The sequence below is a fragment of the Suricata suricatta genome, chromosome 6, assembly GCF_006229205.1.
Source record: "Suricata suricatta isolate VVHF042 chromosome 6, meerkat_22Aug2017_6uvM2_HiC, whole genome shotgun sequence".
In the NCBI taxonomy this organism is placed as follows: domain Eukaryota; kingdom Metazoa; phylum Chordata; class Mammalia; order Carnivora; family Herpestidae; genus Suricata; species Suricata suricatta.
The window spans coordinates 107369064-107384497 of NC_043705.1; the positions used below are offsets into that span (position 1 = coordinate 107369064).

The 15434-nt window shown below is 45.2% G+C and overlaps 2 protein-coding genes across 3 annotated transcripts in view; one reads left to right on the top strand and one right to left on the bottom strand.

Moving 5' to 3' along the window:
• HMGXB3 (HMG-box containing 3) overlaps positions 1-2791 on the bottom strand; it is a 46361-nt gene extending 43570 nt beyond the window's left edge. For both annotated transcript variants that reach the window (XM_029943064.1, XM_029943062.1), the window contains exon 1: positions 2233-2791. The gene's annotated coding sequence lies outside the window, so the exon portion shown is untranslated. The remainder of the gene's footprint in view (positions 1-2232) is intronic.
• On the top strand, positions 92-7730 carry TIGD6 (tigger transposable element derived 6). Its single transcript, XM_029941259.1, is given in 6 exon segments — positions 92-111; positions 2543-2792; positions 5784-6803; positions 6805-6877; positions 6880-7128; positions 7131-7730. Coding segments are annotated over 6 exon segments (1881 nt in total). The 3' UTR covers positions 7400-7730.
• Positions 7731-15434: the final 7704 nt, after the last annotated feature.

The window sequence follows — 15434 nt, forward strand, 5'->3', positions numbered from 1 at the left end:
TCCATATGGTAACAGGTAAAAAGAATACAAAGGCAAGAGTCAGAGGTTCCGGACCCTCACTCATGTTTCATTACCTTAAGCAACTGCCTCAATGATACATTCAGACACGCAGTAAGTGACTTTACACTCTGCCAGCTTGTGTGACTTTGAGCAGGTCCTTCAGCTAGCTCAGGTGCAATTCTTTCACATATAAAAAGAAAGGTGTCTCATCCACCTTTGCTACAGATTTTCAGTGATAAGGCTCAGAGGATACCAGAGAAATAACTCTATTTGAGAACAGTCAAGTGCTCCACAAAAGGGCTCATTAGTAAAGACTAATAATCTATGGCTGAGGTGCTTAATGACCTGCCTAAGGTCACCACACCCAAATAGGGACTTAACAGGGGTTTTTTTGTTGTTGTTTTTTAAAAGCCAACTCTCTGAGCCTCTCTCATGATACTACACTGCTCCCCACCACCCCTGGCAGGCCTCTAAACAGCACAGTTCAATACACTTTCTGCACTGATGAAAATGTTCTGTGTCTGTGCTTGCCGATATGGCCACTAAGCACCTGAAATATGACTAGGTGTGATTGAGGAACCAAATTAATTTGGTTTTGTTTAACTGTAATTAATTTAATTTAGCCACATAATGCTAGTGGCTACAGTACTGGACAGTTCAGGTTTAAGCAGTCATCTGACAGACCAACATCATCACTCTCTGGCCTACGAAACAGAAAACCTATTAACAGCTTTGCCTAGAAAAAAAAAAGGCAGAAAAAACCCTGAATGACTAGTTCAAGAAGAGTCAGTATAGTTATGGCCACATTCTTCGTAGGAGTTTTACCCCCAAAGACTCAATCCTTAGAGGGAGAAAGGTTTCCAGAAACCACTTCAATTTTATGAGACAGAAATGATACACTGTTGTAGCTCCTGAAAATCTGTCAGAAGAGAATTTAGGATTCTGGGAGGAGGGAGTGGAGCAGAAAACTCGGGAGAGATCTGTGGATTACAGAGCCCACTCACATCTCATTTAAACCTTACTTCACAAATGATGAGGTTATCTGGTTAAGGTATAATGAGAAAAAATGAGAAAAAATGTTGAGCAGTGCTTTTAGACCTGGCTTCAAGGCTCAACTCTAACCGTGTGATCTCAGACAAGTCAATACCCCACCCTGAATTTCAGATGTTCCTTATGTGAGATGAAAAGGCTGAAATAGGGAGCTACTAAATCTGGGGAAGGCAAGAGTACCTTTGAGAATATCGTGAAAGCTAAAAACCCTCCCCTGGAATATGCAGACAAACAATGTGACGCCTATAACTTTAAAAATACCCCCAGTCAAAAACACATTATTCCCAAGGTTCTTTCTTGTTCTGTGTCACTCTAATGGTTTCCCCTCCCATTAAAACAAATAACCCTGCATTCTGTCACAGCACAACCCAGGATGAGAATATAACCCACTGTTTGGTGGGGTAAGTTAACAGACGAGTGCCTTCACAAGGTAAGGGTGGCCAAAGCTCAAATCGAGGCTGTGTAGGTACTGTCCTTTTTTTTTGCCCTTAATTAATCGACTTCTCAGCCCTTGAGAGTCTTGCAGAGAAAAGCAGTAACGCAGAAGAGCATCTGTAAAGAATGCCACATAAGGTTTTAGGACCCAGAGCAAAATAATTTAGGAAACAGAGTCATTACAACCACCTTGGGTGGGCGCAGGAATCGGTTACCCTGGGTTTTTGGGATACCCATTGTAACCTGGGTCCAAGATTTTCAGACCCTAGGTCTCAACACACCAGTGCAAAAAAAAAGGGGGGGGGGGCAGGATAATATAAAAGTTAAAACCAAGGGCTCTAGAAGGCAAAAGATCAGGGTTCTAAGTCATACATTTTAACAGCATCCACACAGAGCTCTATGACCTTGAGAAGCCTACTTACTGAGCCTCGCTTTTCTCATCTGCAAACCAGGATTAAGGGCCGTATGTGAAATCTGAGACACTTTGTTCTATCAGATGCTCCTCATAACCTCATGAGATGGCCTTTGTCGGTTTGACTAGGGGCCACCATGGCTTGCCTATGGGGTAGTTCCTTTCCTTCTCGGGGTCTCTGATGTCCCAAAGACACCGAATGCGGAAGAAGGCTAAGACTCACTGCTCCTATTTTGTGGAAGGAACAACAGGGCTCAGAGAGCCGCAGGACCCGGCTTGAGTCGCCCAGCAGGTCCGTGACACCAGGCAGCGAGGTGCTCGAGGGCGGGACTTACCGGGAGGGGCGTGCACGCCGCGCGGCTCACATTCCCGGAGGCGTCCGGCCCGGGGGCTCGACGAGGGGGCTGGCCGGCGCACTCGCGCTCCCCGCTGTCGGCGAGAGGCGGCTCCAGTCGTGACAGCGGCAACAAGGAAGTGGAGGCGAGGGCTCGCGCGCGCATCCCGGGGGCTGGAGGAGCCCCGGCCCCGCGGCCCCGCCCGGCGACACACGGCGCGGAGTCGCGACAGCTCCTCTCGCTCCCCCTCCTTGGAGTCGTGATACGAGGTCGTGGAAGGCGGGTACGGGAGCACGGATTCGCTCCGCAGGCTCTTCGCCGACGCCTGCCGAGGGCCCCGGGGATCAAGCCCCGGGGAGCCCGAGGAAGACAGCAGGGACACCGGCGTCGCCGCAACACCGGTTCCGCGGCGGCGGCGTCAGCAGCAGCACCAGCACACCTCGGATCGACAGGGAGACCCTTCCCGGCGGCCCTCGCGGCGCGCCGGAAGCGGCCCCCTGCGCGTGATTGCGCGCGACCCTCTACGCAAGCGCAACAGTCCCGCCCTAGTCGAGAGGCGGGCCCGTAGGAACTGCCTAAGTGCTTAGCGGGGGCTGCTAAGGCGGAGGGACTGTTTCCGGCTAGAAGTTCCGGGTGGAGGAGGAAGCTGCGGCCGACGGCGGTGGGACGCCGGGGCCGCTTAGCCCGCGGGCATTGCTGTAGGGCGATCAGGTAACTGGGGCGGGGCTGTGCCAAGCGTAAGAGGTCGAGGCCCCGCCTCACTTCCCAAAGCCAAGTCGGGCCCTGGGGAACCCCAGCACCTCCTTTTCAGCCCAGTGTTCAAGGCCTGACCCCAGCCCTGCCCAGTCTGTCCCCGCTCGTTCAGGGTAGGATTCTTACTTCTTAGCGCCGCATCAAGCTGTCCTTCTCACCCGGGTGATCTGCCCTCGATCCGTCCTTCTGTCCCAGACACAGTTATGATCATGAGTTCCTAGAGTGATTCAAACCTAGCTGAATGGCCGAGTGGAGAGGCTCTGGAATCAGACAAGAATAGTATACTATTTTCACGCCAGTGTCACAGATTGTCCCACGTTTGTACAAGTTCCTGCACGACCCTCACACTCTTGCAGATGTATTTCCAATCTGCCTACTTTTCTCCATGTACTGCTGTCACCAGCGTCCTGGCCACCATCATTTCCTCCTGGACCGATTCAGTCTCCTCCCACCTCCCCTCTTGTAGCTCTGCGGTCTGCTCTCCCCACAAAAGGCAGAGTGATCTTTTTTGCACCATAAGTCTGATTCAGTCACTTTCTGCTTAAGACCACCTATTGTCTTTTCATTCACTTAGAATAAAATTCAAACTTAGCTTGACCTACGAGACTTTGGCTTGGCTCTTGCTTCATCCTCTTTCCGTGTCTCCTCTCAATATTGGTAGTTCCCAGAACAAGGTGTATGGTACTCTATAAGTGTTCAGAACCCTGACTCCGGGCTGGGTCTCCCTGGAGTTGAATCCCAGTCCTGCCATGTATAAGCTGTATAAAGCATGCAAAGTAGCAAATTATGTTTATGAAGTGGATCCTCAGGAATTGGTTTCCATCTCCCTCAATAATCAGTTCTCATCTCAGTACATGGTACCACCATCCATTGGATTGCTCAGTGCTCCAGCCAGAAATCTGGGAGTTATCCTTGACTCCTCTTGTATCTCACTTGCAGGCTGTCAGCAAGATCTACAAAAACACAGCCCCAAACTGACTATTTCTCACCATATCCACTACTACTGTCATCCAAGCCACCATTCTCTCACTTCTGGACTCCTGCAGCAGCCTCCTTACTAGTCTCCTGATTTTTCTCTGACACCCTTCAGTTCCATTCTTTACCTAGAGTCATCTTTCTCCGCACTTAAAATCCTTCAGTAGCTTCCCTTTACATTCAAATGAACATACCCCAACTGTCTATGGCCTACTAGGCTAGCTTGCTTTTTTTGTCTTCAGTGTTAAGGCCACCTCTTGGGAAAATGATTTTAACCATCAGGTTCTCCACTTTGCAACCAAAGGACTCTTTTCTAAAGTGCAAATCTGGGGCACCTGGGTGGCTCAGCAGTTAAGCGTGTGACTCTTTTGACTCAGGCCATGATCTCACAGTTTGTAGGATCAAGCCCTGTGTGGAGCTCTGTGCTGACAGCATGGAGCCTGCTTGGGATTTTCTCTCTCTCTCCCTCCCTGCCATCTCCAGCTCACACTGGCTCTCTTTCTCAGAATAAACAAACATTTAAAAATGCAAATATGATCATATCTTTCAAATAAGCAGACCTCAATGGCCTCCTATTGCCCCAGGATCAAGCTAGAATTTCTATAATTTGGCTCTTGTTTTCTTCTCCAAGGACGTTTTTTCCTGACCATGCCATCTTGTTTTATAAAACTATATATAAATATATATATAAAGTACTATATATAGTACTTCATTGCCTTTTTACCTATTTCCTTCTATCTCATGAATTCCTAGTTGTTTATATTTTAAGACCAACATCAGTAGTTTCCTCTTTGAAGTGCACTGCCCATCCATGCCCCACCCAGTTGATCATCCCCACTTCTATGTTCTAGTTCATAATACTCAAGCTCTTTTATAATTTTCTGTACACTCTAGTGTTTGTCCCTGGTGGGCTCCTCAGTGGTGGGCTCTATGTTCCATTCATCTCTGCATGGCTGGCATCAAGCATGGTTCTTAGCACACAGAGGATGCCAAGAATGAATAGATAAGTGTGTGGAGGTGGTGGTAGAAGTCAGTGCTTGGACAGCTGCAGTCATAGCGGAAGGTCACAGCCCCTTGTCCCATGAGGACTCTTAGGATAAAATGTCTGCCCAGGCAATTAGCAAAACTGCTACTGCCTGGTCATGTTTACTTTTTTTTTTCCATACCATAGTATGCTGTATAATTCTCTTATTTGGTCACCTATAGTTGATCTTCCTCCACCATACTGTATATTCCACAAGAGCAGGGACCTTGACTGTGTTGTCATCACTATATCCTTACCACTTGGCATCTATAAATATTCACTAAATGACTGTGTGGCAACATTCCTGCTGTGAAAATCCTTCCAACCCTAATCCTTTGAAGATCTCATTTTGTTGGACTTTCAGGCAGGACTATGGAGTAGCAGAAATGTCATGAGCTGTATGAACTTGGGTAGGCCCCTTCTCTGGGCCTCAGTTTCTGGTTTTAAAATGAGTCATAAAATAATCCCTTAAATTTATACACCACCCTGCTATTTGCAAACCTCTTTTACCATGTCTTATTTCAATGGATTCTCATATCAAACAGAGCAGACATTATTATTTTCACAGAAGCTTGGAAAGTTTACGTGAACTCGAGCCTCTGTAAGATGTCTTCTATCTCAATCATGCTACAAGTCTCTATAAGGAATCCCTACAAAAATGCAGTAGTATGAATCCCTTTTTCTCTTGATTTTGGCCTTACTTTATTATTTCCTAGAAGGATTCCGAAAAATCGGACCCATCTTTAGGAGGAATCCATTTACTTTGCTTCCTGACAGGTACTCCATTTTGTCTTCTCAGCTTTCTACACTTGTGGCAAAGCCAGCCACGAGGGGGAACCCGTGGAGCCCTGGTAATCGGGGCAGCCCTCACACGGTGCAAGGGGAAGAAGAACGTAGGCAGTTCTCCCTGGAGGAGGAGATGAAGGTCGTGGAAGCTGTAGACTCAGGAAAGAGGAAAGGTGACGTGGCCAGGGAGTTCGGTATCACTCCTTCTACCTTGTCCACCTTGAAGGAGCGCACCAAATTTGAAGAGAAGGTGCGGGAGGCATCTGTAGGACACCAGCGGAAAAGGATGAGGAACGCTCTCTATGACGACATTGATAAGGCTGTTTTTGCCTGGTTTCGAGAAACCCATGCCAAAAACATTCCTGTGACTGATTCTGTCATTCGGGAAAAAGCACTCAACTTGGCCAACATGCTTGGCTGTGACAACTTTCAAGCAAGTGTGGGCTGGCTGAACAGCTTTAGGGATCGCCTCTGTAGAGAGGATAGTGACACATTAATGAACGGCCTAGGAATAGATAAGGTTAATGAGTGGCATGCAGGGGAAATTGTAAAACTGACAGCTGACTACAGCCCAGATGATATCTTTAATGCTGACGAGACAGGAGTGTTTTTCCAGTTGCTTCCCCAGCACACACTTGCTGCTAAAGGGGACCATTGTAGAGGGGGCAAGAGGGCAAAGCAGCGGTTGACAGCACTCTTTTGTTGCAGTGCTTCAGGGACTGAAAAAATGAGACCATTGATTGTTGGTAGGTCAGCCAACCCACACTGCCTCAAGAATGTCCATTCCCTCCCTTGTGATTAGCGGGCCAACCGGTGGGCATGGATGACGCAGGGTCTGTTTAATGAGTGGCCGATGCAAGCGGACGCCAAGATGAAGCCGGCAGGTCGCTGCATCCTACTGCTGATCGATAACGTGCTCGGCTCACAGCACGCTGCCACGTTGGAAAGGATTCGAGAGGGATACCTGCCCTCTAACTGTACTGCTGCTCTATAGCCACTCAACCTTGGCATAATTCACGCCACGAAAGTGCTGTTATCGAAGCCACCTCCTGAAACAGACCCTCCTCAGGGTCCACTGCAGGGAGGATCGTGAAAAAGTAGACATGAGACCATTGACATGACCGCGGCAGCATGGTGGTCAGTCAAGCAGTCCACAGTGGTGAGATGCTGGAAGAAGGCGGGCATCCTTCCAACGGAACTGACGGATTCTGACACAGAAGCGGCAGCCAGTGAACCAGAGATAGCCACGGAAAAGCGGTGGCGCTCCATGGCTATTGCCACCTGTGTCCCAAATGAAATAAATTTCCAGGACTTTGTCACGGCAGATGATGATCTAATGATCTCTCAAGAGCTGATGGACCGGAGGGCATCCAGGGCACGGAGGCTGGTGAAAATCCAGACAAAGCTGGAAGTGAAGAGGATGGAGAGGCGCCTTCACCACAGCCGCCAAAAATCACCATCGTAGAGGCCATCTCAAGTGTACAGAAACTCAGACCGTTCCCGTCCACCTGTGTACGGGTTCCTGCTGCCGGTTTTTGACTACTAAATGGCATAGATGAATACTTAATGAGAAAAGTGACACAAACTCTTGGTGACTCCAAAATTACAGACTTTCTCCAAATGAAATAATGTAGGAAATATACTGCCTCTTTTCACTTAGAAAAATGTAGTTTACAAGAATGAAGTGTGGGTTTTTTTGTTGTTGTTGTTAAGATAGGCTATGGGTCTTAAAGTTTAAGCAGTATTTTGATGACAACATTCCAGTCCTCTGAAATAGTCAGGAAACTTCCTTGGATGGAATTTGGAAATGACATTTGACGACTATGTGTGTTACCTTTTGATTCATCAAATGGTTCCCAACGTTGTCTGCCCCTTAGGGTCTCTCGAGGATCTTTAAAAATTTTCCGAAGCCCAGGCCTTATCCCAAACCAATAAAATCACCATCACTGGTGATGGGTCACAGGCATTAGTAGTTTGTGAAGCTCCCCAGGTAATTCCAATGTGCAGAAAGTTTTGGAATTATTGGATTGACCACAGGAAAATCAAACACGCTGTGGGTATAGAGCCAACTTCTTCCCAGTAAGTCTAGCTCAGCGTTTTCCAATGTTAGCTCACGTTAGAATCACTTGGAAGGCTTGCTAAAACCCAGATTGCTGGGTTCCACCTCCAGATTTTCTGATTCAGTGGGTCTTAGGTGGGGCACCCAAATTTGCATTTCTAACAAGTTCCCAGGTTATGCTTATACTGATGTGGTCCAGGATCCATACTTTGAGAACCCCGGGTTTAGCTGGATTCTAGTACTTCTCTTTTTACTTGGCCATCTGAATATTCCTACTCACTAACTAGCAGAAAAGAAAAGAGAAAAAAGAAAGGAAAAAAGCATTAGCTGTTCTTACTCCATATCTGTTAACTCCTTTCTGCTGATTCGGGAATTCTACAACCTTCCTGCCTTTTCTCTTGTATGCCCCACCAGTTAGCCGAGTATTGAGTAGAGGTATATCTTTCTGTGCCCAAGAGCTAACAGGAGCCACCTAGCATATTAACACACCTTGTAATGCTTGAGGCATATTGCTCATAGGGAACTGGGGCACAGGGGAACACAGGGAGCATTAAAGAGGAGAAATGAGGGGCGCCTGGGTGGCTCAGTCGGTTAAGCCTCCGACTTCAGCTCAGGTCATGATCTCGTGGTCCATGAGTGCCAGCCCCGTGTCAGGCTCTGTGCTGCCAGCTCAGAGCCTGGTGCCTGCTTCGCATTCTGTGTCTCCCTCTCTCTCTGCCCCTCCCCTGCTCATGCTCTGTCTCTCTCAGTCTCTCAAAACTAAATGAAAAAAAAAAAGATACGATACAAAGTGGGCAGCATGGTATAATATCAGAGAATCCTGCTAATCTGGATCGCAGGAAAGAGCATACAGCCCCGTGTACCTCTCACTTTGCAGACAAGGTGAGAGGGAAGTTTGTGGGAGAGAGGACATGGGTGACAGGGTTTGGCTCGTGCTCTATTTGGATTATTTGCACTGGTCTCCAACCTGTGGATAATCCAGCCTGGACCTTATGATTAAGATGAAGGCACACTATGTTTGCCTTTATTAAAATTACTTCACCGGGGCGCCTGGGTGGCTCAGTTGGTTAAGCCTCTGACTTTGGCTCAGGTCAGATCTCACGTTCGTGGGTTCGAGCCCCGCGTCAGGCTCTGTGCTGACTGCTAGCTCAGAGCCTGGAACCTGTTTCCGGATCTGTGTCTCCTTCTCTCTCTGCCCCTCCCCCTCTCATGCTCTGCCTCTCTCTGTATCAAAAATAAATAAAAAACATTTAAAAAAAATTAAATTACTTCACCTTCATTCCTTTATGTCTGTTCTTCACAGATACCTGCTAGAGTGGAGTTGATTTTAAGTTATTTAGAACTATATAAATTTATGACCAGATTTATAATATTAAAGTTTTTCTCCTATAAAGAAGGATATTATTAATCTCCTTTATAACCCTAGTATCTATTCCTAACATGTGAGATGTCTGTTTCATTTTAGAAGGTATATACAATACCCGTCAGTGTTGTAAGGTAGATTCCCCCCACCCCATACACACACAGGCTAATTTTGTGGTTATTTCAAAAACCTATGGCAATTCAATAATTTTTCTTTCTGTAGTCATTTAACTGAAACATGTATAAAGCACATTAGTCATAGAAAGTACAGCTTCCTTGTTGAACAAAGAACAATCATAACAGATGGTTAAATGGATTTTTGAAACTTTGTTTTTGACATTTTTCTTTTCAACATAAAATAATTTCAACATAAATAACAATTTCTTTTCAACATAAATAATTAAAAGCCCTATACATATTCTAATTTTTTTAATTTATTTATTTTCAGAGAGAGAGAGAGAGAGAGAGAGAGTGTGAGAGAGAAGGAGAGAGAGAATCCCAAGCAGACTCCACGCTGTCAGAACAGAGCCTGACTTGGGGCTCTGTCCCATGAACCATGAGATCATGACCTGAGCTGAGATCAAGAGTTGGAGGCTGAACCAACTGAGCCACCCAGGTGCTCGAAAGCACTATACTTATTTTTAGATCCTTAATACTTAGGAGAGGAAAACCATGCCCTCTGGCTGAGTCCTGGAGTTCCATCTCCTCATCAGCACCTTAACTGTGGTCACCATTTCATGTCAGGATTACTGACATGATTTTGAATTTCTTTCCTTGCCTTTCTTCTCCTTAAGTCACTTTGCACATGTTACATCTTTTGACATCATGCCATTTCCCCTGCCCATGTGTTTGTGGTGGCTCCCAAATGCCCTAAAACAAACAAAAAGACTAGATCATTCAGTTGAGTTGTAGCGCCCTCTAGAGTTAGCTACAACCTGCGTTTCCAGCTTGCTGCCTCCCTACACTACAACGTGCTGCTCCTGGATAGGCTGTTTTCTTCCACTCCGTCCCCATGTCTGCTGGTGTGCTTTTACCTGCATGCCTTGCCCTGCTCCCTACCAAGGTAGGCCCTGCACAAAGGCCCTTCAAGAATTAACTGGAGTCCTCTTTCTCCCAGCCTTTCCCGAGGACTTAAACACTCTTCTGTCTCTCAAGTCCTTGGCACTCTGTCTCTACCACTCACTTAAGCACTTAAATTTTTATCAATGTTCTGTGGCTCTTTGTCTAGACTGGTAAGCTACCTTGTAACCCTAATGGTGCCTAGCACTGTGCTGGGCACTCAGAGGTACTTCAATAAGCATTTGTGTATAAATTGGTAATATACATGTAATGCGTCAATGCCACCTGTTAAAAAAGCTATATGAAGCATTGATTCTACTAGAAAATGACTTGAAGATAGCGTGGGGCTGTCCTCTATTAAAATAATTTGCAAAAGTTTTCCATGAGTATCATTGCCTCAAATATTATTCCAGGTTATCTTCTGTTCTTTGATAATGAAGCATTTCTTTAAAAAAATTTTTTTTACCATTTTTATTTATTTTAGAGAGAGAGAGACAGCGTGAGCAGGGGACGGTCAGAGAGGGAGACACAGAATCTGAAGACAGGTTCCAGGCTCTGAACTAGCTTTCAGCATAGAGCCTGACGTGAGGCTCAAACCCAAGAACCGTGAATTCATGACCTGAGCCAAAGTCAGACACTTAACCGACTGAGCCACCTAGGCGCCCCGACAATGAAGCATTTCAACTCCTTCCATAAAAAGGCATTGCAGAATTTATACGCACAGGACTTTGGTATGAAAGGCTGTATTTAAGTGCCTTGTATATAGTAGTATTAAGTAAATATGTGCTTAAACTTGTTTTTTTTTTAAAGAGGGGTGCCTGGGTGGCTCAGTTGGTTGAATGTCTGATCTCATGATTTGTGGGTTCAAGCCCCACGATGGGCTTTCAGCTGTCAGTGTAGAGCCTGCTTTGGATCTTCTGTCTTCCTCTCTCTCTGCCCCTCCCCCACTCTCTCAAAAATAAACATTTTTTAAATCTCACATTTTGGACTCATTTAATATATCATATGAATTAGATCCTAGTAGATGGAAATCAAATCCAAAACAGAGAACTTTTGCAGTCTTGTTTACACTGCCTAACCCTTTGATTCTGTTGGACATTGGGGTTTTTGTTTGATGTTTTGCTTTTTAAACTAAAAGAAACTGATATTATCCCTTCCGAGTCTGCTGTCTCTATCAGGCCTTCTATGGTTTCTCCCCGATGCTCCTGTTCCTCCTCCCCAACTTGAGGATTTATTTTACCCCAGTTGACCAATCCACTCTGTAGGCCAACATTCTGGAACTAGGCACCTTACCTCAACTGAGCTGTGAAGAGGATAAAAAGGCATACCCAGCACAGAATAAGTAATTTATAAACGCTATGGTCATCACTTTCTATCCCTATCTGGATGTTTGCAGGTATTTTCTAGAGGCAGGGACCTCCCTTGCCAGACTTTTTTTTCACTAACAGATCTTGTAGTTTCGTGTTCTGGAACCACCCAGCCTGGTCATTAGATAAAGCTCAAGTTTTCTTTGTCCTGTTCTTAAGATGGGTTCTTTCATTAAAAAGAACCTATCCAAGAATGATTTTACTCCTTATTTAATCTTTCCATAAAATTGCAGTGCAAAAGGAGAAAGAAGCTCAGATAATGTATTCCAAAGTTGCCTACCTCTTTTTTTTAAATTTGTTTGGATGCTTTTATTTATTTTTGAATGACAGAGAGAGACAGCGTGAGCATGGGAGGGTCAGAGAGAGAGGGAGACACAGAATCTGAAACAGGCGCCAGGCTCTGAGCTAGCCGCCAGCACAGAGCCCGATGCGGGGCTCAAACCCACCAACTGTGAGATCATGACCTGAGCCGAAACCGGGTGCTTAACCGACTGAGCCACCCAGGTGCCCGGAAAGTTGCCTACCTCTTAAAGAATTGTTCGTGCTACCAGGGGCCATAGTTCTTTGAAGTGGAATGTGTTAGCATACTCTGGCCACCAGAGGGCAGAGGAAGACTACATAATGGATCCAATGTGGCCAATTCACGAATCCTTAGAAGCAGCCACATGTAATTTCTCTGACTTGGTAGAGATTAAAAAGGACGACAAGGAGAGAAAAGACACAGAATGTGAGATTTATTCGAGCAGCTAACTTAGAAGTCACTGCCTTGGACCACCTAATCCACCCCATTACACACCCATCCCTTCACCAGGGACTTTTTCCAACTATTGATACAGGCCATATAGTTGACCCTGGACAGATAGACATGCTCTCAAATGAGGCAGTGTTAGAGAAATAACTATCCACCAAACATATCCATGCTTGTAACAGTCATATATTGGACCTTATACTCACTGCTGGCCAGAGGCTCTAAGGATGAAATATATGGCCCTATCTTCAAGGAGCCCAGTTAGGAGAAGAGATAGGGGGAAAAAAATACTGCCTATTGTCTAAAATTTAGACAATATGCAGAGATGAAGTCCAAAGGGAGACCCTGCATGAGAAGAGAATTCAATAGGAAATTTTGCCAAGAGCAAAGAACATTTAGTAATAAATTTGGAAAGACTAGTAAAAAGTTAAGACATATGGGACTGCGGGGCAACTCCTCGCAGAAGGAACAACATACATAAGAGCCTGGGATATTTTTAAATGGCTCATTTGGGATCACCTAAGGTCAGAGGTTTGTATGTCCAACAAAGGGATGTATGACAGGATAAGAGGCTGAAGATGTAAGCAGGGGCAAAGGCTTTTTTTTTTTTTGTAATATTTATTTTTGAGAGAGAGAGAGACAGAGCACGAGTGAGGAGGGGCAGAGAGAGGGGGGAAACACTGGATCAGAAGCAGGGTCCAGGCTCTCAGCTGTCAGCACAGAGCACGACGCGGGGCTTGAACCCACGAGCCATGAGATCATGACCTGAGCCGAAGTCAGATGCTTAACAGCCTGAGCCATCCAGAGGCCCCAAGGGCATAGTTTTTAAGGCTTTGTTGGCTACAGTATTAATTCTGAGTTTATTCTGAAAACACTAGAGAACCACTTAGAAATAGAAAAGGTCTTTTTTTTTTTTAAGAAAATAATTGATAACTAGTGTAGGGGCTGAGTGGTAGAAAACCAGATTAGCTAGTTAGGCTGTGGCATAATCCTGAAGATAAATGAACGTTCAGGGCAAGAAAGGGATGTTAGAATTTGAGACTCTTAGGTAGATGGATTTGGCGATTGAATTGAAGAGGAATATTCTAGAATTTCCCAGGTTTCTGGCTTGAGTTTCTGGGTCATGCCATGATCAAATAAGGTTAACAGGGGAAGAGATGAGGAGTTTGAGGATGTGTTGCATGCGAGATGCCCTGGGCATCCAGGCAGACTTGTCCAGTAACAGCTCCGGAGATTTATACACAGACAGATATGCTGGTTGGTGTTCCAGAAAGGCTGGGTATCGTGTCTGGCTGCCATGAGCATGCAGATAATAAAGCAACAGAAGCCATAGATGTGGTTGTAGTTTATAAGCCAAAATGTTCATGATGTGGGGTCTGCAAACCAATCTTTTTAATAATGGGGATATTTTTACATGCACATGTGGCATTTCTCCAAGATCCATACTTTCATCAGTCTCAATCAGATCTGAAAATTAAAAACTTGAACAATGATGCGAAATACGGAGAGAAAGGATCAAGAACACGAGCACGGAAAGGACAGATGGGGAAAGCAGAACCCTCGGAGGCCCCTGGGGAGATGCTACAGTGTGTGTGTGATACTTCACAAGGCTCTGATGCCCGGTGCCGCGTGCAGACAGGCTGCGTACATAGGACAGTAAGCCTGGAAGGCCCTCGGAAGACCACTCAGTCCAGCTCCTTCATCCTGGGGATGAGGGGTTAGCCTCAACTCACTGAGGGGGAAAATGTGGCTCAAAATTCACTTACCAAAATTCAGAATTAGGATGAGTGAAGTCAGTGTGGGGTTTTCTGGTTCCACCTTGGTACCGAGTAGCCATCAGGCAACATGAGAACTTGAAGGCTCCTCAAGCACCCTAGTGCTCCTCCCCTCTTCACTGGCCAAAAAAACTGAGTCCCCAAAGGGTTAATGTACTCGCTCAGGATCACAAAGCAAAGATGAAAGAACTGGGTTTCTTCATGGATTATGACTTTCTATAAGGACAGATCCTCTTGTTATAGTTGGGAAAAATTAATGACCGGATCCCTCGCCAAATGTAGGAGATGGTATTTTAAAGCTCACTGGTGAGCCAAAGGTATTTCTTAGTGAAGCACTTAAATAATTTGGACACAGAGTCATATTTTATTAGCACAACAATTTATTAGCAGAAATGAAATGGCACCTCTAGATCTCAACACATACAGGATCTTACATAATAAATAACACGACCATATCCTTCCAGAAGAAAAACATCTATTAACCAACTGCCCCCTCTACCCCCACAATAGACTGCAATCCATCAACTCATTCGCATCCCACAGAGGGTTAAGCATGATTTATATGGAAGGGCATCAAGGCACTTGTTTTAATTAAAAAAGATATATGTGGTATAAAACATGTTAAGGTTAATAAAACCATTAACCTTGAATAATTGGGGGGGAGCACAGTATACTTTAAGGAATAGACAAAACTCAGAATTTATATTCATTCACCTGTCACCCTGATATGGTCTTGATTTGTATATAAAATTGCAAGGGAGACAAAATAGGTAGCGCTGTATATAGATTGATTTGTTCCCACTATTTTTGAGAAATCATGGCAGCATCAGAACTCAAATACTAATTCCCCAACTGATTCGAATGGAAAAGGCAAGAGCTTTTTGATTCTAGGATCTTATTATTTTAAGGATGAGAGATGGGTGAGGGGGAAAAGGGGGAGAGAACTTCCCTAAAATAAGTTACTTAAATTTTTTTTAAGGTTATTTAAGAGAGACAGAGAAAGATTGTGAGCGGGAGGAGACACAGAGGGAGGAGAGACTCCTAAGCAGGCTCTGTGCTGTCAGTGCAGAGCCCAATGCAGGGCTCGATCCCATGAACTATGAGATCATGACCTGAGCTGAAATCAAGAGTTGGAAGCTTAACTGACTGAGCCACCCCATGGGCCCCCTAAAATAAGGCCGTTAAAGCTGCAGTTAAAAATCCTTTTTTGCTAAGTCTGCTTGTCTACTTGCCACCTAAAAAACCTTCAGTTAGAAATTTTGTCATTGGTATTTTGTTTATATTAGATTAAATT